The sequence below is a fragment of the Temnothorax longispinosus genome, chromosome 10, assembly GCF_030848805.1.
Source record: "Temnothorax longispinosus isolate EJ_2023e chromosome 10, Tlon_JGU_v1, whole genome shotgun sequence".
NCBI lineage: Eukaryota > Metazoa > Arthropoda > Insecta > Hymenoptera > Formicidae > Temnothorax > Temnothorax longispinosus.
Window position 1 is genome coordinate 3,811,337 of NC_092367.1, and position 27,772 is coordinate 3,839,108.

General features: G+C 35.3%; 3 protein-coding genes across 8 annotated transcripts in view; all 3 read right to left on the reverse strand.

The window, feature by feature from the left end:
• Sesn (Sestrin) overlaps positions 1-1,777 on the reverse strand; it is a 168,394-nt gene extending 166,617 nt beyond the window's left edge. The window contains exon 1 of the mRNA XM_071790346.1: positions 1,060-1,777. The gene's annotated coding sequence lies outside the window, so the exon portion shown is untranslated. The remainder of the gene's footprint in view (positions 1-1,059) is intronic.
• A 1,671-nt stretch (positions 1,778-3,448) lies between these two features.
• LOC139820216 (hexokinase type 2) lies at positions 3,449-16,071 on the reverse strand. 2 transcript variants are annotated; one of them, XM_071790360.1, is made up of 10 exons: positions 15,928-16,071; positions 9,563-9,666; positions 7,210-7,363; positions 6,296-6,514; positions 5,729-6,048; positions 5,360-5,472; positions 4,811-4,969; positions 4,591-4,730; positions 4,367-4,500; positions 3,449-4,079 (listed from the first exon to the last, which is right to left on the reverse strand). In XM_071790360.1, exons 2-10 carry the CDS (start codon positions 9,644-9,646, stop codon positions 3,990-3,992), a joined length of 1,413 nt encoding a protein of 470 aa, XP_071646461.1. In that variant the 5' UTR covers positions 9,647-9,666; positions 15,928-16,071; the 3' UTR covers positions 3,449-3,989. The 2 variants fall into 2 exon arrangements, with proteins under 2 accessions (XP_071646461.1, XP_071646462.1); XM_071790361.1 differs by lacking the exon at positions 15,928-16,071 and adding an exon at positions 11,480-11,502.
• On the reverse strand, positions 16,068-26,399 carry Nompb (intraflagellar transport protein 88-like protein nompB). 5 transcript variants are annotated; one of them, XM_071790352.1, is made up of 17 exons: positions 26,172-26,399; positions 24,610-24,731; positions 24,407-24,457; positions 23,864-24,036; positions 23,579-23,774; positions 22,759-22,976; positions 22,429-22,660; positions 21,905-22,062; positions 21,627-21,813; positions 21,372-21,558; positions 21,101-21,248; positions 20,878-20,989; positions 20,700-20,768; positions 20,288-20,588; positions 19,958-20,074; positions 19,266-19,377; positions 16,068-16,293 (listed from the first exon to the last, which is right to left on the reverse strand). In XM_071790352.1, exons 3-17 carry the CDS (start codon positions 24,428-24,430, stop codon positions 16,068-16,070), a joined length of 2,460 nt encoding a protein of 819 aa, XP_071646453.1. In that variant the 5' UTR covers positions 24,431-24,457; positions 24,610-24,731; positions 26,172-26,399. The 5 variants fall into 5 exon arrangements, with proteins under 5 accessions (XP_071646453.1, XP_071646451.1, XP_071646456.1 ...); XM_071790350.1 differs by lacking the exon at positions 26,172-26,399 and having other exon boundaries at positions 24,610-24,972; XM_071790354.1 differs by lacking the exons at positions 16,068-16,293; positions 26,172-26,399 and adding an exon at positions 17,246-17,820 and having other exon boundaries at positions 24,610-24,972.
• Between the last annotated feature and the right edge of the window lie 1,373 nt (positions 26,400-27,772).

Sequence of the window (27,772 nt, forward strand, 5' to 3'; positions counted from 1 at the left end):
TCTCTCGATATCATTCGCCTAGATACGCGTTCAAAAATATTCGTCTGCACTCATTTTAAAAGAATCACGAGTGTTCGTATTTAAAACGCGAACTTGGACGATTTGGCACTGGAAATTAAAGGTCTCTGTTCGAAATTGGAGACTCGCGGCAATCAGGCAACAACGAAATTTAAATAACGAGTATTCACGCTAATGACAACAGTCATTACATGAGAATTTTAATTGTCGCGGAACGCGCGTCTTAAAATTTAAAAATATAAATATTTTAAATTATTAAGCGGCGAGGTACGGACAACGACAATTTCGAGAACAAAGGAATGACGTGGTTTCCACGAGTAACCGAAAACGATCCGATGCTCTCGCGAGAGACTAGAAAGTGTCTCACATCAATCGGACAACCGACACTTTGATCGCGAAAGGCGACTGTTGTCATCCGACGCGAGTCGATTCATCAGACAGAGGATGCGAGATGCGAGGAGCGTTCGATTCCGCCGACCTCGGCTCGCGCTAACCCTAGTTTAACCGAGCCCCCTTCCCCTCCCACCGATCCTGCCGTGCCTTCGACGCGAGCGGGGTCGTATCGCCGTGTACGATCGAATCAACGCACACGAATCCGCGCCGCGCGAGCCAAATTTTCCTCCTTTACGTGCGATTTACCCGCGGCCGCGTACTTAATCCGCGCCGCGGATCGCGCGACGGACGCGGACGGGGCGAATCCCCGGGAATCGGCGCTTCCAGGATCAACCGAGGCTGTCATCGTCGGCGAACGACGGCGAACGAGCGCCGTAGCCGCCGTATATCACGTTCGCGGAATCGACAGTCGACTCCGGTAGCGGCGAACCGGTCGGTCGGTGCATCAGCTGAGAGCCCAGCTGAACCCAGGAGAGAGCGACCGCTGTAATAACCTCAACCTGTCTCCCTCTTTCTCTCACTTACAACGCGCGCACACACATACACCCATACACCCACGTACGCACACGATCACGGATGCGGCACACGTACGCACACTCGCGGCGAATTTCGCGAAAAAAGCGACGTTGGCAGGGTTAGACACGGTACCTGGTCTACCTGGACGGCGTCCCGGTGGCACGACGACGACGATCCGCGAAGACTCGCCGGCGGGTATCCGCGAAACTTTTCGAAAGCCCACTCTCACAATGGAATCTTCCAGTAGACTGGCCGAGCCGAGCCGGCGCGGCGGCGGCGGCGGCGGTGGCGGCGGCGAGCGGAGCGGAGCCGTTCTCCCTTGCGTGCGCACCCACCGTGCGCGGCGGCCGTTCGGCTTTTTCGACGGGGGGGAGGAAAAAAAGACGCGATTTCGTAACGCGTACGACCGGTGACACTGAGGACGGGGGCGCGTCCGCGTAGCCGGCGCGAGACACGCTGTATGTCACCGGCACGGCACGGTAGCACGAACGCAAACGCGGATCACGGTACGTAACGCGCGCGCGAGCACCGCTGATGACAGTTCGGGCTCCTCGGCTCGGCTCGGCTCGGGCGAGCAGGCGAGCTGTCACTCTCTCCGCCGCGCGAGAGTAGCCGAGCGAGCGTCCCGTTCGTGCCGCTTGCCGCCATCTGCCGTCGCCGGACGCGAAGCCGAACTTCAAACTTCAAACTGCTTCAAACTCGTTCGAAGCCCGCGAATGACGCTCGCTCTCGAACCGACCCCCCACGACCGCCTACCCTGATGGAAATATTTCACTGAAATATCATAAAATTTTACTGATCATTCTCTCAATTAACCCCATTTCATTGTCGTTCCATCATATTTCAATAAAAGTTCAGTTTCTTCAGTTAAATTCAGTGAATTTTATGATAACTAACGTAAAAGAAATTTTGTTATTTATACTTTTCAACAGTATAATTGAACTTTGCTTATATTATTATCCTATTATTATGAAATGGGGTTAATTGAGAGAATTTGAGTAAAATATTTCTAGCAGGGTATGGTAAATCGAAAATTGCGAAAAAGATTTCGCAGGGACTATATATCCCCCAGGTAGAACAGCAAGTTACAATAAAGTCAAAATGACGATTTTTTGATCATTTTGCCATCATTTTGACTTTATTGTGACTTTCTGTTCCACCTGGGGATATATTTGCTCGTACTGATAAAGAGACGATTCTTACGGCAATTTTGTAGCAATCATAATGATTATCTAGCGATTTCGCGCTTCCGTTCAGCAAGTAGGAACGGCGATCGCGACTGCCGTGCAAAATAAACGCGATCGTTAATTACAATCGCGTGTGCCATTTAGCTCCACGCAATCGAGCTATATGGAAAATCTATTGTATGAGTAATACCACGGTTCCATCTCTCGATGGAACTGTCGCACGCTCGCGACGATATACCAAACATATACATATATACATCGTTATACATCAAACATACTCGGTGACGTGATTTTCTATTAAGCGTGCGGTATAATTAGGGCTTGAATTGCGCCAAACGAGAAATACGCCAATCGAGCTTAGAGCGGCGCGAAAAAACGTAAAGATCGTATTCGAGTGTCTCCTCTCTCTCTCTCTCTCTTATGTTCATTTTTATCAAATTAACTTTAATCTCGGTACTTTAACTTCGTTACTTTTTATCTTTTTCTAATTAAAGTTAAAGTTAATCTACATTATTAGAAATGGACATATAGGCATTGAAATCTGAACTCACCGGAACTGTACCCTCGATGCAGCCGTGTCGAGATCCCGGTCGATGAAACGACGTCGATCGCGAAGATCCGCGACAACCGAAACGTTCCGGCGAAAGCCCGTCGCTTTAACCTGGCATTCCTGAGGAAAATGTGCGTCGCTGTACGTTCCTAACGGGTAAAATTCGCGATTATTTGCGGAGCGATCGCGCGCCGTGTAACTCCGAAGTGACGCGCCGCGTAAAGTGTCATGGCGGCCGGATTGAGCGCGGCCGCGCGACATCGAACGGTTTGAATATCGAAACGGTTTGAAATGGGGAAACGGCTTAGAATTAGACTTTCTACGCAATTTTGACAATTTACGATGACTCCATGTCTAATATTCACTCATCATTCTTTACTTTATGATAAGCACTGGATAAATAAGAGTCGTTATTTTCTCTATTTTCGGGAAAAATTTTAAACCGGCTAGATTTTTACACATTAATTCAGGAACGAGCATCTGAGGTAATTTTTACATTTTTTAAAATGTATTTCGTTCGGTTTTTTGTTTCTCTTTACTTTTTTCAAAAAAAGTTGAGTAAATCTATTTATACATGCAATATGTTTACATATTGTAAATAGATTATCAAATATTAATAAATTATAAAACAATTAAAAGTATGTAGTATGTAATTAATAACACTTTTAATTGGGGCGGAAAAATCCGCCAAGCAGGTGACCATTTGTGCAAGAAAACATCAGACGCTCGTTCCCAGGTTAACAAAGTCGATTAACTCTTTTTAAAAAACATCATAATAGCTGAATCGCAGTTTCACTAACTTTTTATTATAACAACTTGATTTCTCTCGTACAAAAAAGGAACGTTTTCCAAACGTTTACAATACGCAACAACTTTTCACCTCTCAGACGCATACGTTCCCATTGCAGTTTCACTTAATAAATAATATCATTCTTCGTATTATTCTCTCGGTAATTCGTTCTCCCACGCACTTGACACAGGCGTACATTTATTTCCTTAAAACAATGCACGCGCCTCCCGCGTCGGCCAGACGATCGACATCCCTATCTTTTTGACATTTTGTTTCGTCGAGGTTGATGCAAACGTATCCCGATGTAATCTCACAATGCCTAAATTGATATTAATCGAAACGCATGCAATCCATTAAAATTCAATCTAAATATTGCGAGTAATATATTCGTGGATAACGGGAATTTACCACAATATTGAATTAGAACCTGCTGACAGAATATTTCTATGACTATTGGCAATTCGCGTAGTGTTGCGCCATGATAATGGTTACTGCGACGGCAGGTGGACGTTTATTTTTTTAAATTTATTCGCGATTATTGTAACCGCTTCTTGAGTCTTTGTGCGATAGCTGAGACGAGCGCGGCGCCCTTGCCGCTTCCATCTTCCGCGTGGATTAATTTGAACTACGATCAAAACAAATATATTTATACAAAAGAAACTTTCACAGAAAGTATTAAGTATGTTAGAAGTAAATTTTTACATAGTAAAAATAAATCATTTCCTATATAAAAAGAGAATAAAAAAGTGCGTCGTATTGTCAGAAACAGTATGTTTAGAAATCTCATCTTTAAAGACAGAACACTGTTGTATTTTGTGATATAATACACTAGAAATTTTCTCTGAACTCTTTATCTAAGCAGCATGTTTTCTAAGCAAAGAAGCGGCTTCATGATTTAAAACTTATACATACCTTTCGTCCTGGAGCGAGAAGTGAGATGTACTGCTTCATCCAATTTTCTAATCGAGGATGATGCTTGTAGAGAGATCCATCTACGGCGATTGTCACTTGTTCCTTATCGATACGATCTAGCAAACTCGCAAGACCTTGGACAGAAATCATCGATGAAATTATTAAATCTTTGCTTCACAGGCGCTGTTTAAAATCGTATCGTTCAAGCGGCTCTACTAACGTACATATCGACACTAGAAGAGTTGCGCGGTTAGAAGCGACCTCGCACACATATTGAACGATTCTGATATCATCCTCGTCCGGAATGATCCCGAATTTCCCAAGGATCTCCTTCGTATTACTGACGCCGCCATCCACAGAGTCCCTGAAGTCACGAAATTAAAGGTAAAACTGCGAATCTTTACGGATCAAACGGTTAATTTGAACTTATATGAGTGAACTTACTGCTCGATGTGCGATATCAGATCGGTGGTAAGATTACCGGGTGTTAAGAGGCTGTCTGATGTAGATTCTCCTACAAACAAAAGCCCCTCTTTGGTCAACTTCGCAAGTATCACGCGCACCACCTCACCGAGATATTTGCCAGCAATGTACTTTTCAAATCTAAGAAGAAGAAAAAAGTCTCAATAATGTACAAGGATCTTTTCTTATTTATACAAGCCATCGCGCCCTAGAAGCTAATTTTAGCCTCAAAGATTCTTGTATAAAGTTGCGCACCTTCTAATTTTCTTGACTTATATCACATGCAATTCAATAAATAGAACATTTTCACTAAACACAATCGTTCGACGTATCATTCTTTATGTAATTGATAAAATGATTATATCAATTTTATTAGTCATTAAAAAAATGTAATATCCAAAATCTTAATTTTTTTCGTACAGATACAGGCAAACTGATAAAAATACAATATTATCGGAAGTGATATCCACTTGTTGCAAAGAGAACAATTACAACCTAATTAATGATAATGCAACGAGTTTGTTCACTTACGTAAATGAATTCGCGATAAGGGAATTTGCGTCGTTCTCGCGATCGAAATCCGTCTTGATGAAGTCCAAGACGCCGTTATCACCGAAGGCGCCCCACTCAATATCAATGATAACCTGGAGCAAGGAAAATTTGATCAATAACTTGTAGATGTTTCCACGCTGCGAGTACAGAAAGAGGGAGAAAAAAAGAGAGAAAGTAAAAAATGTGATATAACATTAAAAAGATTATTAATATAAAATAAGTATGAAATAATTCTTTTTAAATTCTTTATCAAATAAGAAGCAAAGTTTTGACTGAGAAAGTAGTGGCATCTATCTCTTCTTTTTATATCATGTAGGTACGTTATCATATGATGTATCGAGAATTTACTTCTCTCTCGCCGTGTCTCTCCGGTTCCCAATGCTCGACCCGATCCGCCCGTTCCAGATAACAGGCGTTGCTACCAGTTCCCAGAATAAGTCCGATCGCCGTGTTATGATCCAAAGTTGAAGCTTGTACCAAGGTACCCGTCGTGTCGTTTAAAACGGCTACGACCTTCACCTTTGTGTCGCCCCGTCGATCCAACGCCTCTCGTAGTAGCCTCACAACGTCCTTGTTTACAGCATCGGGGCAGTTGAAAGTTTTGGTCCATGTCACCAGAATACCGACGTCCAACGAGTGTTGAATCATCGGGAACGAGAAGGTAAAGCCTGCGTAATACGGGTCGTCAAGGTTGGAAGTAGAAGAGCGGACAAACGTAGATAGTTATGCTAATAGAGCTGGTTACATTAATATATCTTTCCACCGATTTCCTGCGGCAAACAAAAGTGTTTTCTACGATACCTCGTCGCGAGGGTCGTTATTTATAGACTATATCGCGTGTGGCAATTCGCGTTAATTAAAGATTTCACGCGTTCAATATTCTGACGCGTACCGTGGACGCGAAACTCAATTTACCGAGAGGAAGCTCCACGTCCTGAAGACCCTGAGAAATGACGAAATCACTGACACACTCAGCCAAATAGTCAAACAGGGGGATTGCCGAGCCGACTCTTAATTCGGACCCGATGTAATATCGCTGCACCTCTTGTCGTATGGGAGCACCATGGGCCAATTCCAACAGTAGCACACGAAAGTTGGTGCCGCCGAGATCGAGTGCCAAGTAAAGACCTTCTTCTACAAGTATTCAAGCATACATTTTAATTGTCAGTATTAAATTGATTATCAATAGCGCGATAGATATCATATCTTCAATATCTATTGGTATCTTCTTTCTGATTATGATTTTTCGATCTTTAATTATCTAGTGAAATGAAACTCATCTCTTTATCATCCAAAAGAATTTACCGTGTATATAAACTATAAAATTGTAGAATGTATTTTTATATAATTTATATTATTATTTTAATTTAATACACAATAATATTATTCAAAGATTAAAAGCAATTTTCACTGAACAGCTTTACACAAGCTTTAACAGATATAATATTTCGAGCATCTCATCGCATCTCTTATTTCGTATAAAAAATTATTGAAATTCTTATATGGTACATAATATAGTAAACTCTGCTAGACAAATTAATGATTGATATCTGTGTAATTAAATAATTCAATATAAAATATATCAATATATTAAATGATTCAACATATATTATAATGCAAATATAAAAATCAATACAAAATACTTTGATTGTGATATTTTTATTGTCGGGAAAGGATAAACAATTCGGGGTAGTTAACCAGTTTCGTTTTTCTGTTTCTCTGCTGTTAATATCTTTGCTAAACAGTGATAACTTGATAAGACTTGTAATAGGATACCGAGTGATACGCGCTATCATTACAGAATTAAGCGTAGAAACTTCGTTAATGACCTGTTCCATCGAGTAGTTCCGGTACATAGGTGTTCTCCATCTGCAATGAGGACGGTTGCTGGTGGATTCCCTTATTCATTTCCGAAATGAAAACATCCTGTATCTTCCTAGCAGTCGCTGCAGAAAATCGCATCTCCGCCATGTAGTTCTCGACCTGTGAACAGAGTTTTTCCCTTTAAAAAATGTATTGCTTGTGACGTATGACGTATATGATACATGCGTGTCGACATAGGATTTTTATGGCAGGCAATATCATCTCGTCATCGCGAAAAGAAAAAAATTTCCTCGATCCATAAATTCTGTCGGTATCTCGGCATACAAGTATATCGCACGAAGTTACGAAGGCACGGTATTGTTTACATCTTACGTTATGTATTACGCAGTTTCTAACAGAATTCTGAACAGACATACCGCAGAGAAACTTATGCTGCACGTGCAGCATACAAAGTGTTATATTCTGAATTAATTACATCTAACGTAACGAATAAGATTTATATACGCACACATTCAAATAGATGTTTATCAATGTTTAAGAATTTTCTCGTGACGAGATTAATGAATTACTGTCTCTCACATATCATACAAGAACAGCTATACCTATTATTATGCATGAGTATAAGAAACTAATTTAATAGACTTGCATAAATCATTTTTTTTTTAGTTTTTCAAAAGGAAACAGTTGTATGTAGAGTACTTGTAGTACTATACGTTATATTTTGTTTACCAAAGCAAATCGATGTAATAAATCGAGAAAATGCTGAACTTAATTACACATGCATTCATAAACTTTGCGACGCTCATAAAAATAATTCGTAAATATTATTGCAGGATTTTTACATTTAACATTATGTCATTAAATAACTGCTATTGATATTTTTTTTTAAATCTCATTTTGCAAAATTCTTATTATTTCACTTTATTTTAGAATTAGAAAATTGAAAAATTTTATGCGCATAAATGAAATTATTATGTGATCATATATTTGCAACAAAATATGGTTGATAATAAATGTGTCACAATAAAAGATTAATTTTTTTTCTGTCTCAATAAGTTACTAGGAGTCCGCGTTGTTATCTATAAACTGCAGATAAACTGTTCGTACGTCAAACTTTTAGCAACACCCGATTACCTCTTGATAACCTTATAACTTAGAGAGCAAGATAAAAGTTGTGACGAAATCCATGATAACCCCGAAATCCGACTTGATTCACTTTTATTTGAACTGTCCTCTGAGACGAGACCCGCATAACTATATATAAAGTATGCAAGATTAAATAATCACAATTTTCTATTAACCGAACGTAAGGTTAATGGACTTCCTATTATACACATCACATTTTGAACGCAATACAATTGTAGAAATCTCGTTAAAAGCAAGTTAAAATAAAAATACATAATCGATGATTTTATTCTAAATTTTGAATATTATTTAAAAATTTTACGTAGAAGATAATGTCTATTGAAATTTCTGCGTAAATATTCCATAATCTTACAATCTAAATATCAGAGATTAGAACGTGCCAAATTTTTTTTCCCAAAAAGTTATTTTACATTTTTAATCTTCTTAAAAAAAAGATTTTACTGGTCGGACAGTAAAATCTTTGTCCACGCCTGATATTTATGATATTTAATCGTATATGTGATATGATCAGCATAATTAAAAGGAAGAAATAGAGTCTGTAGATAATAGGCTCATGTCACTAAACTCTTAATTAATATATCGCGAAATAAACGTCACATGTGTTGTTGATTATTTCATTTCTTTTATGTACATCCAAACTGTATGTAATAATTAAACGGCCATTTCCCTTCTCGATTCGTGTTGTATGTTATGAAAAATTAATGGGTTTAATAATACTTCAACATTAAAAAAGAACTTACGTGTAACATCTAAATGAAACATTTAAAAGAATAGAATTATTTTAAATCTATTATTTACAAATTTTATTCAGACTTAAATCTCTTATTAATTAGAAAATCTGTATCGCCTGCCATTTACATGTTAGATATTCATTAAGAGGAAAGGAACAATCAAATAAGCGAATGAAAAAGTTGAATTAATAATATATCCGATATGTCCGATACACTAATTCTTATAAACACGAAAAGACAAAGAATATATGCAATGAAAGGAAATAATTTATATTTCATAGTTTTCTTATTATCTAGTAAAATTTGAATCAAACATGCCATCGTTAGTTTCATTACATATATTCTTATCAAGTTTCGATATAACATCAGCCTTCAACTTCATCGTACGATTGGATTAAGAGAGCAGAAGTTCAGAGTAAACATGGAATTGAAGATAAGACGAACGAAATATTAGAGAAATTCAAATAGTCGTTATACTCACTTTTTGTCGTCTGACATCGTCGGAAAGTATCAACGACGATACTTGAATCGCCTCATGAAGTGCATGGTCCGCAGGAACGACCATGTCGAAACGTTATCGAGTCTCTGAAAAAAGAAAAATATTGATAATCATCAATAAAATATCTGATCTGATTTGAAGCAGCAAAGTAAGAATAATCGCTTAAATACGGATCTTACTTTCATAAGTGATCTTTTGATTATATTAAACGAGTGCACTAATTGAAATGAAACTGTTTTGTTTCATCGATTAATAGTTTTTGTCTTGAAAAACTCTAACTAAGAATTAATGTAAAGTACATACATGTATAACAAATTTGTACATGCTTGTATTTCAACAAAAAAGTATTATAAAATATAACATAATTTTATCGTCACTGGATTATCATAAAATTGTAGTGTATTGTAGTAATTGCATGTAGTTTTATTCTAAATTAAATATCGGTGCGGATATTGCTTAGACACATCTGCTATCTCAATTCTACCGACGCGTCGCTCTAAATATCACGACATATTAATTTACAATAGACATTCGAGTCTATCGCAAGTGTCATTTTATCAGCAGGACCAAAAGACGATCAGTTTTATCAATACATTTTAAAAATACAATCCAATAAAAAATAATCTATCAAATATTCTCCACTTTTGAACAAAACTGATATTAAAACTGACGAATAAAAGGGAAAAATGGGCTATGAGAAGTAAATGTGCGGTTATTTGTGCGTGAGTTTACGTTATCTAATATTTAATTAATAATTTAATACAAGGTAAAACTTATAGCTTGTATTAAATTATTAATTGAATATCACATAACGTGAACTTTCACGCACAAATAATCGCGTTTGACTTTCATAGTCCACTTTTCCTTTCTAGTCGTTAGTTTTAATATCGAGAGTCTTTAGCTGATTATTTATTTAAAACTGCAGACAATGACCAATCTTCTCTCCTAACTTGATTAAATAGTCTTTCTTTCTTTCTTCCTTCCTTAATTTTAAATTTTTTATCAATCGGATACTTTCTTCGGAAAGATTTGTTATTTTATTTTTATGATATTTAATTAAATTACCTTCTTAATTTTATATTTTATATTTTTCTTCAATAAATGTTCTGTACAATAATATTTTTGTGTAGAATTACTAAAAATTGAGATTTAATATAAGTTAAATATACGTTCAATATACGTTAAAAATATGCAACTTAATTTAATAAAGATGTCTAATATTATATATGATAATTAATTATGTTTATTATATAACTTGGCAAGCTATGAAAGATGATTAATCTGGTGCATGTAATTTCTGATAACATGGTTTACTTGCTCATAAATTCTGCGTCATCTAAGATAAAGTCTCTCGCTGTAACGTATCATTGCATGTCACTATAAATCAATTAACGTTCTCGATTAATGGGAAATCGAAAAGTGGAACGCGCGTTGCATCAGCGATTCTACACGGAAAAGTACTTAATTAGCTAAATGTTTCGTAAATTCCATATCACTGAATTTTTAACACATATTGTATAATATGAATTTACAAGATAATAAAGTAATAAAACAAATCACTCTCAACTGGAATGCGTCTAAATGTTGGAAACAAATAAAAATAAAGAAAACTTGAGTAGTTTGTTGCACATTTCTGAAGAATGTTGAATAGCGAAATCACAAGAGTCTAGATATCAAATCACACATGAAAAAGTATTTCACTGTTAAAATAGTATGGCTTTCGATCGGTTTATCAATAACGATTATAATCGGGATCACTCGATTACTCATTGGATATTAATGCAATCGTGTGAATTTGAATATCAATTTATGTTACATATATACTTATTGTATACATCGCCAACGCTAGCGATACGAAGCTGCATCGTGCATAACAACGCGTTATCTGTAATCACTTACATGCCTATATAAGTAAGACCATGAAAGTTAACCAGTCGTCTTTTGAGCCCGATCAACTGGTTCTGGTAGTTTGCCTCTCGCATGCCATCGTTACATTTTTCTTATGTTTGTCTCACACACAGTTCCTCTGATTCAACTCTTAAAGTAATCCGAGAGAGAGAGAGAGAGAGAGAGAGAGAGAGAGAGAGAGAGAGAGAGAGAAGAAATTCATACTCATCACATTATTTAATTTAGGCATATATTTGTCGTAGTGCATGTATGTATAATCATTCACAGACCGCGAATTTTCTATACGTTTGAATAATTAAATTCAATAAGATATAAAAGTAGATGATTAAATTTTATAAAATATATAACTTCCATTTTTACGGTTTAATATAAAAATTCGATAGTTTGATTTAAAAATTCGAAGATATTAATTATTTAGCAACCGATGAAAGTGATAGTCTGAAAATTCACACTGCAAGTAAAGTGCGTTTGTTTATCAACTACAACATGATCTGGTCTTACATCATGTCGTGTAAGTCTGCCATGGATAAATCCGAAGCAGGTAAAGACGAGGCTGCGGAAAGCGACGAGAATGTTCTTTCTGAGCTGCAAGCCGATAACGAATGAGGCTCCATTGAAATCAATTGGAAGGTGCGAAACGTCAACCGAGATAATTCAGCCAGTTGACCCGCCGAGATGATTCTAATCCAGAGTGCAACACGCACACCCGTTATCACCCCCTCGTACTCGACGATCAAGCATGGCATTTCACTGCATCTTCATCGACCGATTGTGACGGATAGAAAACTTTCAACTGATGTGATTTGCAACACGGCGCCGTTTCCTGACATTCTCAGCACATCTATCTTTCATTTATCATACTCTGCACCAATCAGCGCATCAACGATTAAAGATTCTGACGTAAGCATAAAGGGGATAGTCTCACATGATGAGAATAATGGAGTTGCAAGAATCTCGCGAATGATCTAACCGACAATGTTATTGACAGTTATTATTGAATATTATGTAACTTCAAGGTTATTTTATGCATTTTTACAGGAATTTATTTATTAACTAGCAAATTTAGAGACTAGTTTGACAACATTTTCTATTAAATATTAAAATAAATTTGTTAAAATCAAAATTTAATTAATATATATATTCTTTCTATATTTCTCAAAATTTTAATATTAAATATTGGTAACTATTTATGTCAAACCAAAATTTTATTAATATCTGAAATTAAAATTGAGTAATCGCTGATTTCGCAAAAATCAAAATTTCTTCTTCTTCGATTATATAATAGATGCCAAATTATTTGTATGTATATATATATTTATATTTATATGGCTGTACTATCTTGAAATTCTTTTATAAAAAATAGTATATCAATTTTCGATATGAATATTGCTATATGTAGCAAACATATCTGTTGCAAAACATTATATATTTGTTCAAGTAAATATATTAGATATTATGTTATATTCATAGTATGAGTTTTGTATAGCTTTACTACAAACCAATATATAAAAATGGAGCTATAACTAAAAGCAAAGAAGTTTAAGTCAAATATAATTAATCAAATAATTAACATTAATATCGAAATTAAACGTAAAGAATTTTTATGTCATTTTCAACTTTTAACGTTTTAACAAGATTTTATTGTATGTTCGAAACTAAGAAGATAGAACACAAAAGCAGGAAGTACAACGTATGATTTGTCTTTCGTTACGGCAGCAATGTATATGTACTCCAACTTGCCGATGTGATACATTGTACAACTCTTGAAGATTAGGTTTTGCGTGAAGTGCACTCCGGTTATCTAATCGCGTGCGCTTCTTCAAAGAGTACAGTTCATAAATACCCTGCCTGTCGTTTGAATAATGAAAAACTTCCGTAACTCACGACCATTATCAGCAAGGGCACTGAATAAATTCTGGTCAGATCAAGGTGCGTGGGAGCCGAATACAGAAACATTCACGATTCTACATTGTTAGACGAGAATTTCTTTTCATATATATATATATATAAATACATCTGTCGCGTATTCGAGATTTATAAACAAACCAATCCTGCATTAACGATTAATTTTCAGCGACTAGCAAAAAAGGCTGTAGCATTTTTTCATTAAAGAAGTCAGTAACTTACTCATAAAAAAATGTCAAAATGATAAATTCAACAAATCTTAACCACTGCAGAGTTGGTGAGTTTTGAAATAGGACGCGTATAAAAAAACGGGTGTATAAAAATAACGCGACAACTGAGACGACAAACTCTGCATTCCTGGAACGCAATAGATAGATAAAAGACGTCGCATAAATGACATTGAGTAGTGTGATAACATTCTGTCAAATAGACAAGATTTAATGGACATCACGCGAATTGACGTAGAACGATTTTTGCTGCAATTTTTATTTCCTTATAATTGACGTCTTAATAACATATGTCGCTGCGAAAATTAGATGAAACATGGAACACAGTTCGATACCATCTGTGAAGATGATCAAAATCTCGTCGCTAACGATCTTACGTAATTTACATGATGTTACTTATTTTGAAACTCGCCGGCTAATCACAGTGATAAAGCGGCGACTGGGTTTTATTTTCAATCGAATCGAGAATCAGAGACTTCATGTGTCTCATGATGCTCACGCTATCAGCTGGGAATTTTAACATTCGTGAAATAATTCTGCATAAGTTCGCTATTTTGCGCGAAAAAACGTGGATTTGTTTGCGTTTCTCAAATATGCGCGTATCGTTAGCATTACATTGGCAGCATATAATTTGTTTTATACAAAATGCAGCGAATTTATCGAGGCAATTTAGCTTTTTGCAATTTTTATAGAAAAAACAAGTGTTGGAAATTTTTATTAGAAACATTATATTTAAATTGTAAAAAAAAGATATAATTATATGATATAATAATTCGCTGTAATTTAATATTCGATATAATTCAATTTTTTAATTAAAAAAAGAAAATTAGATATTTGTAATATAACATATATAATTAAATCCTTCTTATAAAATAAAGTATCCACATTTCAATATAGTTTTACCACAAAAATTCCATGGAAATTTTTATAATCGCTTTCAAACTCGCTTATCACAAATACATGCTATTCTAATCCATATGATATCGACAAAGAACTATTCAATGTCATCACAGACTTCTGTCCACAATTTAGAAACGTGTGTTTCTTGAAGTGAGCTCACTGATTATCGTCGTGATAATGCATGGTTCCGATTGCGTAAAGATAGAGAAACTGAATATGTATTGGGAAATTCTGAATTACGCGGCGAAACGTTTCAACGAACGTCACGTGTTACAACTGGTGTAACAACCGGCGACAGCGCACGCAACATAATATTTCAAGGACCCACGTGGTTCTCGCTGAGAAAGTAAACATTGAAGAAGCGAGCCCGCATATGTTGATGAGTTTGATATCTAAAACGAGATGATATCTTGATTTTTCGACGTCCAACGCCAAGTCGGAACACTGCGATAAATCGCGATAAATCGCTGAAGAATAATTCGCGAATCTCATTGGGATATCACCGCGTGGCCTTAGAACCGTCACAAAAAGATATCATTTCTAACACGATTTCTAATACGATGACCGCGATTTATTTTTATAATAGCTGCTATTTTGTATATTTTTGCTGTTTATTGGAGAAATAGTTTTTCTTTGGATTCGGTCATTAAAATTAAAACGTAATATTCGCTGATATTAAAATTCAAATTGCCAGTTACAATGTTAAGAACAACAGTTTGAAAGTGACTCGAATCGAAAGCCAGAATTTCGAAACTCGGATGTTGATTATCCACGAGATATTGGATCAATATATCGTAATCGCATGTAACTACTTTTTTTCGAAGTAAAACTCCAAATATGTGGGATTTTTATCGTGAAACAAAACCGCAAAAATATCAGACTGTTCCTTTTTTAGACAAGAAAAAAAATTCTTTTACATTAGAATCTTTTAAAGATATATCTAATATAATTAGAAATTAATCATGAGATTTTATATTTGTACGTTGACGTATCTATTATATTTATATCAATAAATTTCATATGTAATTTTATAGAAAACGAAACTTGTGTTAAATAAATGAAAAAGTTCATTCAAGAGAAACAGACTATAGTGTCAACGCTAGAGGCATGTCAGCTTGCCTATACTGTGTAACAATGAATTATCGTATCTTACGAAGATATTTACTTTACATCAAAACAACTTTTTCTTCTTTAGTTCAATATTCCACACTCATTGTCAACAGTCTAGTGAAAAGGCTTTAAAGAAAACCGCTACAACAGACGCCCTCGTGGACAAGTCCTCGCGCGATTCATTCACGAGTATCGACAGATGGATGGTCCAGGAATTGTTCCAGTTTCAGGGAGACAGGAGGGCGCGTTTAACGGCGACACTACTGACCCAATTTTACGAGATACGGTATACGGTACCTGATTTCGCACACGTGCTATACCGCTGCCGCTGATCTCCGGACCGATCGATGCGAGACTGACAACGCTGGCTGCTGGTCTCCGCGAGTCTGGCTCTCCGTCGCAATACACGCGTGAATGGAGCAGCGAGAAGTGTACTCTCACGACGGGGCCGAGCGACTGGTCGTGCCTCCGACGACGAGCTTCCAGCGTGACCTACGATCGTCTGGCGGGCCTGGCCCACGGCATCCACCACTACTGGCCGTGTGCGTCACGCATACGTCTATACCCCGGCAGCGTGTAAACGCGTAAACGAACGGGGGGTCACGCGGGCACAGGCGCGACCCTACCTCGGATCCCAGTGTCTTCGTTTGACGTTCTACGCTTCTACGAAACACAGAGAACGACGTTCACGATCAAGTACATCAAGCACTACAAGCACGCCCGTGAGTTGCGATTCGCGAATTGATGATATACCTTACTGTCGAACTCACGGGCGCGCTTGTTGATAAATTCGGAACTGAATTTGGAGTCTCAGTAAATATTTGATCAAATGTTATTTTTCTTTCTTTTGTAGCTTTCCGACTTCTGTAGCCTTTCACACTTGATATCTCTGATGTTGCCGAAAGTTAATCGAATGAAACTCTCAAATCCAAAAGTTAGAGTAAGATTGATTCGAAATTATATGATGATATTTTTTGAGATTATTTATATTTGAGATTATTTCTTCCACTCTGTTTATGATTCTGAAATACTTTCGTTAAGGAGTAATCAATTTGGAATTAATTAAAGAAGTTTAATGGTTTGATTCGACTAATGTGAGGCATCGGTCAGTGTGAAGTGTTGACTATTTAATATGAACGTGGTAAAGAAAATAATACATCCTTGTGAGATTATGAGCACAACTTAAAATATTGAATCTTCTCTAAAATTCTCCCCTTAGGGCCGATATCACCGTCTCCGATTAACGTGAGCCTCCGATTAAACTCACTCTGCATCTCTTTCTAACTGTCCCCCTAGAAAGAGACGAAGAGTGAGTTTAAGCGGAAGATCACGTTAATCGGAGACTGTGATATCGGCCCTTAGTCTCCTAAGAAACAAAGGGGATTAATTACATCTCAGAAGTTATTATTTATCACCAATATACTAATTGATGTATAGTAAGAGAAATAATCCCAAAATATTTAATTTTGAAAGCATAAAACAATCAACTACGCTTTTAAATATAAGAAAGCTACGATATAAATAATATTATTGTTTAAACAATTTGAAAATGTTAAGAAAAAATAAAAAAATAAAATAAAAAAAGAAATAAAGTTATAGAAACTAGTCTGATGACTTTGAGTATTTAATTCTTCCAATTCTAATAAAAAAAAAAGGAATAAACAAAAGGATCTTAATTTAAAATAATTAAATGTTTAATCGGGAAATCAATCATTTATATAGCGTTTTTTGTTTATAAAAAAATGAAAAGAATTCTAGTATCGGAGCTAAGATTTAATATTATTATTGCGATACTATTTCAATTGCGCAGTTACTTATTGACTTATCCTTTAGAAACAAAACTTCAATGTTTTGTGTTTTAAAAGGTAAAAGCTCGAATTATTCCAAAAATTAAAAAGATCTGAAAAAATATTTAATTCGCGCGACTTTAAGTCACCCGTACATTTGACGAGATATTATTATAGGCACGCTTATGATCGCACGTGGCTTACGCATCTCGCGTGACAGCCACGTCAATCCATTCATTCTCAGTACTCACGTATCTACACACACGTGTGGAGACACAAATAAATACGTTGATATCACATGGAACACATGGTTCATCATCGGTCAAACGAAACCTATTAACTGTTCGATTTTTTCATTGTGACTCGTTTTATCTTTGACTCCGACTTTTTGTTCATGCGTTATCTTAAATTCAAAAAATATATTAACGTCATTTCATACCGACGTTTACGTCACAAAGGAAAACTCACTAGGAACATATATGCACAAATGTGTATAAACAGATTAAAAAATCGTCCGATTAAAACAATAATTTCGTTTTGTCAATAACTTCGTCTTGTTTAATTATTAACACATAAAATTATAATGAATTTAAGTTTATTAATTTAATCATAAATTGTAAATAAGTAAATAAATAATAAATTAATAAAATCGTAATTCTAAATAAATGTTTTAAATTAACTGACTGGTCCCCTCTTGAAATAAGAGAAATATGCAATCAAAGTGCACGAAAATGCACAATACTTTTGTATGTAATGCGTAAACATGTGATACAATGTATATATACATATATGTACACGTATATATACATATGCATATACAGAGAAGCAATGAAGTAACATCCGTCTCTACAGACTATATAAGCTGAATGGAGTTTGATTAAAACGGCTGATGTGTGTATTTAAATTTAGATCATTGCAATTGCCCAATCCTCCCTTCCCCTTTAGTAAAGACCAATCTTAGACCTTCGAGTACGTTCGATTGGATCGAATCGCAGTTCGTAAAATTCGATAAAATACAAAATATAATTAAACAATATAACGTAAATTATGTACAAATGGTTCCATTGTTCGTTCCAATGTAAGCGCAGTAAAATATTTGTCAAGTTTATATAGTAATTATTAAATATATATTAATATTACAATTGTAAAAAAATTGTAAAAAAAAATAAATTACAATTCTATAATCCTACGGCACACAACGTAAAAGGATTTCGCGAACTGTGTGGAGAATTGACACACGATTAATAATGTCAAACATATTCAAAACCTCCGTAATCTCAGCTGATCGTTCGAAAGGGTGAACATTTGATCCGCTGACCCATCTCATTAAAATCTTTAATGTATTAATAGAACTATATGAATATATGATATATGCTACAAATTTAGATGAATAACCCTTTTATAAGCGAGACTTTATTCCAATAGCAATTACAATAGAACTGATACACACGTGACGCTTAACTAATATTAAATATAATTGCTAACACTAATATGACAAAAATATTGTGTAATATTATAAAAAATAATTAAACGTATAGTTGCATGTTGTTGTACAAATGTGTCATGAATAATATTAAAGAAATTACACATTTTCTAAAATTTTTAAGATACAAATAAAATAAAAAACGTAATTAATACAATATATTTTCTTTAACAAAATTTTTTATTTTTAATGATCCCAATTTTGATAATTTTTATTATAAAATATGTGATTTAAATATTAGTGTAAAAGTCACTTGTGCTGACGTAATATAATTTACAATACATTTTAGTGTTTCTACAATCGTTCTCATCAGAAAATATATAAATCTATATAATAAATTTATAAATAAGTGATAAAATTATTACTCAGGCAAGAGATCATCTCCGAGTTCTTCGTCTCCAAAATCGTCATCTCGTTTTCCAGCTGCTGTCATAGGACGAGTAGGAAGAGGTCCTATAGGATCTACATAATTCATACCTAAAAGTAATTGGAAATTTTCATGACTTTAAGAACTTTAATAAATAAATGAATAACATATTCAAACAGTTATATAATCACTAGACAAAGATATTAATATGCAAATATGATATAAATATTCTAGCAATATCCATCCTTAGATTCACAACTCCGATCAGTGATATGTAACGATCTACCGAGTGTATTAAGTGATAAAGAGAGAACAAGAATAGACTAGTCAAAGCGACCGCAGTCATCCATCATTTATTCAATCCATTAGAGTGGCTCGCGCACCACTTGTAGATCACTTTTGCTGATGCTTTCGTTTGCTTTCAATGGAAACGTGTAATCGTACTAAAATTACTAACTAAATGACCACTAAATTTTCCACAAAATTCATGTAATATTAAAATCGCATGGCAAAAGTTTCTACTACAGTTAAAAGAGTTAGAAATATACAAAACGCAGAAATAAAATCATAAGATAAAATATGTATAATTGCCAAGACTTAATATTTATTCAATAGAGATTATTAGAGTAAATCAGTAAAACAATTGATATATGAGAAATGATTTAATTCCACAAGTTTTAATAATTGTACCTGGATAATCATTTCGGCCTGAAATTGGTCGTCGATCCGGACTTGGTCTATGATCTGACATTACACTCAATCCTGAACCAGCTCGCGATGATGTTCCACTATTACTCTTCCTAGAACCTGTAAACAAAAGGTATTAAAGGTTAATTAAAATTTGAAAGAAATAATTTATATTATCGTACACATTACTCAACATAAACATTAATAATTAACAAAAATTAGCAACTGAAAAGTGTTTAATTCAAATTTATTGAATCTCAATATATGTACCAATTATTACAAAACGTTACTTAATTATTACTTTCAAATATTGGTCATTATTAAAACATATACCTGTTGTGCCTGGTCTTCCTGAACCTTGTCTCTCTTTCAGTTCTTTAGCTTTCTCGGCTTTTTTTAATTCAGCTGCATACATTTGTGCTTCTTTTAAACCCAGATCGCTACACAGCCTGATTAAAAATTTTAGGCATTCTATGTTATCCGGAAATTTATTATAGATATCTTGATACTCAGTGAGAGCTTTATGAAATTGTCCAGTGCGTCTTAAACACGCCGCGACTAATAATCTCCATCTTGGTTCATCTGGCGCAAGCTCTACCGCTTTTTCAAAATATGTCAATGCTTTCTCAGCAACCTTAAAAGAAAAGTAGTATGTAATAAGAGAAAAAAATATGTACAATATCTTAACTTTATCATCAAAAGCAATGTATTATCAAGAACATGTTGTTAATAACAAAAGTTGTACCTGCATTGATATGAAATAGGACCCAATCCAATCTATCACCTCAAAATTAGCAGGATAAAATCTGTGGGACTATAATAAAAAATAATATATAGTTAATAAATACATATCACAAAATATTAACATACGATTATAAGCAACTTAAAGATTTAGTTAATAAGATAAAATAAAAAACACTCACGTCATTATAAAATTGAAATGCCTGCTGCTTGTCTCCTATTGAATCATACATTTCTCCCAATTTTTGTAAAACACCTGGGTCAGATGGTATTATACCTAACAATTGATTATACCTGTTTAAAATAAAATTCAAATTAAAAAATATTTATACAAATATCAGAAATTAATTATATAAAATTAAAAAAATTAAGTATAGTATATAATTAAAGTTAAAATTAAAATACCATTCAGATGCTTGGTCAATATCGTTTATCAATTGATATAGATGACCAATTTGAAATAATGTTTGTGGATCATGTCTGATGATATTACGAATTTTCCAAAAACATTCTAAGGCCTCTTCATACATATTCTCTTTTTTGTAAACTAAACCTATACGTAAAAAACATATCAACATTAATAAAATAATATATACATTAAGAAGTTATATAAAATAAAAATAAAAAAAAATATATATAGCGCAAAAAAGGATAATTAATATTGAAAAATTATTACCTAAATTGTACAGTGCTTGTACATGACTAGCATCTGTCTCTAACGCACATAATAACAGCTCCCTAGCAGCATTCAGTTCATCTTTTTTGATTGCACAAGCGGATAAATTAACGTAGGCCGCTGCATTGTAAGCATCGGCGTTACGAGCAGCTTCACCATACTTTTCTGCTTGATCATAATCTCCTTGCTAAAGAATTTTCTGCTTAGATGCAAGAAACAAACCAATATCTGCAGATATCTATAAATATTACTCACGAGATAGTAAATGAACGAAAGCATAGTTGCTGCCGCACTATTAGCTTTGGTGTCACGATTTTCAAACATTTTTAACGTATCTATAGCTAGTTGTGTTTCTCGATTGTGCAAAAATACCATAGCTTTGTTTATTTCTAAATCAGCAGCTAGAACACCAAATGCTGAGGACTTGATGGCATCAACACACCTAAAAATAGTTACGTAAATTTTTATCAAGAAACATCATAGATTTAAAATGTAATGTAATTCTTTAAACATTATAAGTGTTTAAAGTATACCAAGCAAATCCTGATGTAAGTGTATCCTCAATAACAGGCGCTATAAGCTTTGCCGCGCAAAGTATAGTTTTCTCAGCTTCCAACTTCATTTCTTTCTCTAATTTTGACAAATCGTCATTCTTTATAACTTCACTTAGTATATTAGATGCAGCATCATCCTATATATAAATAACAAAATATAAGTCATGGTAGCATAGCTTAATGTTTAATGCATGATTTATACATGTGAACAAAAAGTTATATATCTAAATAAAAATATTCACATATAACCATCATTTAATATTTACATATACAATACATATAACAAACAAAATATACCTGACAGAAATAAAAAAAAAGAGATGAGAAATCCGTGTAAATTACTTGATGAAAAGAGGCAATTGCTATATAAATATACTATTGTAATATGTGCACCTTTATGTGAATTATAAGACACATACTGTGATATATAGCAGTGCCGGTGTTGAAAACTCTTTAAGAGATATATAGCTTTAGCAAACACAGTATAATCGTGCCAAACTCACGGGATTTATACTATACTTGTCCTCCTGATCTACATTAAGTTGTACTTCTAGTAACTCTAAGAAAGCTCTTTTCATCTTATCACGATGAGACAACGCAAAATGACATAAAACAGCATGCAAACCCGCTTTAAACTCAGATCTCTCTCTCATCACCCATTCAAAACTATTAGCTGCTTCTTCTAACCGACCCATTTGCACAAATAACATTCCCATGTTATGCATAATCTTTATTCTGCGAAATATTTGCCAGGTTAATGGTTATTAGCAAGGCATAATCGTTCTTCGACAGTTCTCTATTGTACAAATTGATAGATGTATAGATGTATTCACCTTAGATCCTTGTGAGCTGTCGGGGCTTGATCAAACGCCATTCTATACATTTTTATAGCCTGAGAAAGTTGTCCCATTTTTACATAAATATTACCCATATTTACTTTGAGTCGGGCGCTATTGCTAAACATCCTGTTCCTTGTTATAGCCTGATAAGTTGCTATAGCCTCTGTATACATTTCGTTGTTCGTGTATTGAACTGCTAAGTTGAATAGTACCTGTGGAAAATAAATTGTAACTTTTGATCCGATTTTCGAACTGACATTCATTGTTCCTTTGCTTGCGTTTCACCAACAAATTGCCAGACGCGAGTAATTAAAATACACGATATTCTGTCTCAATCATAATGAATGTAGCATTATATAATTATAATTCTATAATTATAATTTTACATAATATATGAGTATATGTGCAAGTTCTTTGTACAATTAATCGTATCATTCCATGTATCGTAAAGATAAATTACATATCTAATGTCAAAATTCAATGACTGTAATGGTCAAGAACCTTAAATAAAATGTTATAAAAATTAAAAGATTCAGAAATAATAATTAACAATAGCAAATTTAATATTGTTATTATTAAAAAAATAAAAATTATTTTAAAAAAGAAAAATTTTAACGTTTTGACAAATCTCAGATAGTACGATAGTACTGTTTGTGAGACAGAGTGTCTTACTTTCGCATATTCGGCGGTTCGTTATTAAGATGTAAACGACAAGAGGAATAACAAGCGTAAAAATTAGGCCCAAGGTGCAATTAAATCGAACCATTGGTATAAAGAATTACAATAAGAGATTATAATGATTTAATGAACTTACAGCAAACGTTAAGTCTATATTGTGATTATCACTAAGACCAGCTTGTTCTTGCAAACGTATAAGTGCCCTTTCCCTTGAGGAAGCTTCACGCGCGCGTTCCAAGGCGATCTTCATATTATTATCCGAGGCTGCCTGTGCAGTAGTTTCGATCAAACTCATTATTTTTCTTTCCGTTGTTCTTATCTTCTCCTCTGGTCTTAAAGGAAAAAAAATCATAAAAATATATTTTAATATAGCACTTCTAATATTATATATACGTAATAAAAATATAAATATATGCCTTACGTGTCTTCTTTGCTAGTTTCCAATGCAGGCGCGGGAACTTTAGAACTAGTCCCCATGTTAAGAGGATCAAAAGCCTCTCGGCTGCTGGTATACCCCGCACTTCTCACCGCTGTCATAGGTCTAAGCCCACTGGTCATAGGTTGCATTGATGTAGTAGTGCCACTTCTTTGAAACTAGGAAAATAAAAGCCCAAAATTGAGTACTACATTCAGAATATGTCATACAAAATCAAGCGTGTAATATCATAAAATTCTAAAAGTATAGCAAGATATATAGTAGTTTGAAATTAATTTTTCTTTAATTTTTCACACAACAAATCTCTATAAGAAAGATTTAAATTTAAATACTATTAAAATAAAATTGATCTAAAATTAATTACAAAATATGATGGTGTAGTACACCTATAAAACCCATTTTGAGACATTCTTTATTGCGCTAAGAAGAAATTAATTCTAAATTCACAGAAACTGCATTGTTTATATCCTGCTATATTTGTTACATATCCTACTACATATACCTACATATAAACTCTGGATAACTTACTCGACTTGCCGTTCCAAAACGCATTGCGGTGCCTGGTGTTTTTGGAGTAAACTGTCAAATATAAAACATAATATATGTATAGCAAGAAAAGGAATAAGTATTTAATTGCAATTTAGTAATAAATATTGTGTTATGCAGTAGAAAATGCTGGATATAGGAGTTTAAGAAATACCAAAAATGTAATAACTAATCATTATACTCACTATTGATCTTCTTCCATAACTTGTCTTGATAACTTCCTGAAATAATTCATCCTCTTCGAGATCCTTAATATTATACACCGATGGGTAATCATTATATCCTGCATAAATGTCATCCTCAACTCCTGTGGAAGACATAGCCAAAAATTTTACGGTATTTCGTATAATTGTGCTTCTTCTTTTGGGCACAATACCCTTAATTATAGGTTAAATAATCGATTTATACACTGTGATTATTTTATGTATATTTCCATATACACAATTTAAATTGATAAATTAAATAAAAAACTGTTTTGGAAAATATACTCCAAATTATGAAGCGTGAGGAGAACAACAGCTGACAGCTGATACCATGAGATATGAATGTAGTATAGAGGAGTTTCAGGATAAGAGAGCTATACTGTTTCGCTCACTAAGTACTAACGCCCTCTCGGTATATACTGTAATGAAGGACGAGAAATAAGTGTATATATAATAGGTAAAATATTATGAAATGTCTAAGCGCGAAAATATTTGCCAGTACAATTCAGTAGACACAAAATTAAATGTATTAAATTATTTCTTAACTTAATTTTATTTAAGTGCTATCAATTGTTAGAGTTATATTGAATATACATGAAATGTATATATAAAATAAAGAATATTTTATCACATAGTAATAGTAAGAAAATTAAGAATAAAAAAAAGAAATTAAGAATAATCGAAATCAAAATGACTACTAAAGATAAAACTAGAAAATTAATAATAAAAGAGCCAAAGAAATTAAAAATAAGAAAACAACAAGTTAAAAAAAGTAAAACGGAATAAAAGAAATGTTAAGAATAGAAAATTTAAAGAAGATTTAAGCGCCGCAATCAAACTGACAATTGTACTGACAACATTCTTTCCTTTTCTTGCTAATAAATCTGCAAGACAAGAGCACGAAATACGAGGAAATAGTCTCGTTTATGGAAAATTTTGTAAGTAAAACGAATAATATTTGGAGAACAAACAACAGAGAATGTTTTATAATTTTTCAGTATCTTGGCGGCGACGGTTCATCGTCTTTCATGGTATGCGCGATCACCGTGCTGCGAGAACGATCGCGAAGAATTTTTAACAAACGATACAATTTAACGTTAATTTTTTGTAAAAAGTAAAGTTTATGACGAATAAAGAAAGACACGTGCAAATAAATTTGAAACATTTACGACGAATTAATTACGTTAACGAGAGAATTACGTGCATGTTTTTTTACGAAAAACGGAATTGTATTTTGTATTCGTAGACGCACATTTATTGAACTTATTGTTCGCACTCTCGATGTTCATACGCATCTTGAAGCAATTGCTCGCTTTCTCGTTCGCGATCGTTTGCGATCGCGCCAAGTAAATTGAGAATGCCAAATGCGCGATCGTTCTCTTCTTGCATCTTTCCGCGTGATCACACTTATTCAGAGTAGGAATCAAAACGGCAGGGGACGCGAATTTCGAGGTTATTGTTTCACTGCGACACGCGGATCAACGATTCTATTAAGATTCGGGTATATCGCACTTCAAAACATTTATTTCTCACAATTCACTCACCGATCACGGCACACTGCAGCTGAAATCCGCTAAATCACAGCTCGGAGGGATGATACGTGCGGCGTCGTCGGCGTTCATTTCGCCCAGCGACGATATCCCACTCGTTTCAGTCGACACAAGAAGGAACGGAATATTCGACGTACGTTCACTTTGCAACACTCCACAACCGGATTTCTTTTCATTCACGAGAGAAAGGAATTACAGAAATCATACGAACAACATCTCGCACGCTCGCGCACCGACACCGACCTGACCGACCGACCCGACCGACCGTTGAACGCGTATGACGTATCGCCTGCCGCCAGTGCCGCCGCGGTCGGGGGAGACGTCGAACGTGATCGGCTCGCGAGTCGAGCCCCCAGATCCGGCCAATCACGTTCGGCCGCTCCGAGCCGGCGGCGCGGCAACCGCGCGCGCCGTGACGTTATACCAGGCGGCATACCAGGCGCGACCGTTGTACATTAAAAGCAGCGTACGATTAAAGTCACCGCGCGGCCGATTGTTTTTGCCGGTGAGCGGCCTTGCTATTTGCTTCCGTCGACACTCGGAGTTCGGAGTACCGTTAACGTGCGGAAGTTATTCGACTATCATTCTCTCGATGGATTTTGCACAAGTGGGAAGTGTTCGAGCTCCGCGCGCCCGCGCCCGTCACCAATAGTCACCATGCTCGCGCAGTGCTGTGTATTCGCTCGTTTCTGCGAGTGGCACTCCTGCTTCTCGTTTCGCGGGCCGCGGAAGATCGACTACGCGAGTATTCGTCGTACGCGTTCAACAATTTGTGAGTGTTCAAGTGCTTCGTCGGAAGGAACGTGTCACATCGCTCGCTCGAGACGGAGACGTCGAGGCGAAGGACGGCGAAGGTATGTACGATAATAGTGAACGATTTGCTTTCGTGATATTCGCGGGTGATAATCGTGGCGCTCGTCCCGTCATGCTCGAACTCCGAGTCGAACTCTCGATCGTAGCATTCATGTATCTCGACGTGTCGTGCTTCGTGCTTTGAACGCTGTGCCGAAATTGTCGCGTGATTTGTCTCCGATTCTCTCCGAAGGGAAAAAAAGGGCTGAGTGATATCGTCGTATCGAGTGATTCGGAGTAACGCCGTGATACATCGCCCGTTCGTAAATGCGTCATAATTTCGTATATCTCGCGTCGCGTAAAAGTCAGCGGCCGGCAGTCAACGATTTCTCGGCGTGCGTATTAATAATGTAGTTTTACTTTCGCGAGATTAACGAGTTCGATATCGTACTGTGCGTGCGATATTTAATTTCAATATCAATAGCGTATATCTTTGATTAACTAAGTGCGTGTCTTTATTAATCGTCCGCTCGACTCGTACAGTATCGCGCCAAGTTGCCGACATCTTGGAACATTTTGTCGCTATGCTGCGACGTATGTAAAGGCCGTGGCACATAGAAAAACTTAAGCAGTAAAACTCAAAGGCTGATTTGCTTACTGCTTCAGTTTTACTGCTTAAGTTTTTCTATGTGCCACGGCCTTAACGCGGAGATTAATGTCGGAAGATTAATGTCACGAATCACGAATCGGAGAAATCAGCGTCGCGACTCTTTCGCACGAAAAATCTATGTTAAAAAATATTA

Coding starts and splice junctions, on each gene's coding strand:
- LOC139820216 (XM_071790360.1), bottom strand. CDS start 9,646: ATGGTCGTTCCTGCGGACCATGCACTTCATGAGGCGATTCAAGTATCG. Junction 6,049..6,295: donor GGACGTGGAGCTTCCTCTCG/GTAAATTGAGTT, acceptor CGTATTACGCAG/GCTTTACCTTCTCGTTCCCG. Junction 4,970..5,359: donor CTTATCGCGAATTCATTTAC/GTAAGTGAACAA, acceptor TCTTCTTCTTAG/ATTTGAAAAGTACATTGCTG.
- Nompb (XM_071790350.1), bottom strand. CDS start 24,744: ATGTCTTCCACAGGAGTTGAGGATGACATTTATGCAGGATATAATGAT. Junction 22,063..22,428: donor ACAAGTATAGTATAAATCCC/GTGAGTTTGGCA, acceptor ATTTATATATAG/GATGATGCTGCATCTAATAT. Junction 21,814..21,904: donor CTTACATCAGGATTTGCTTG/GTATACTTTAAA, acceptor AACTATTTTTAG/GTGTGTTGATGCCATCAAGT.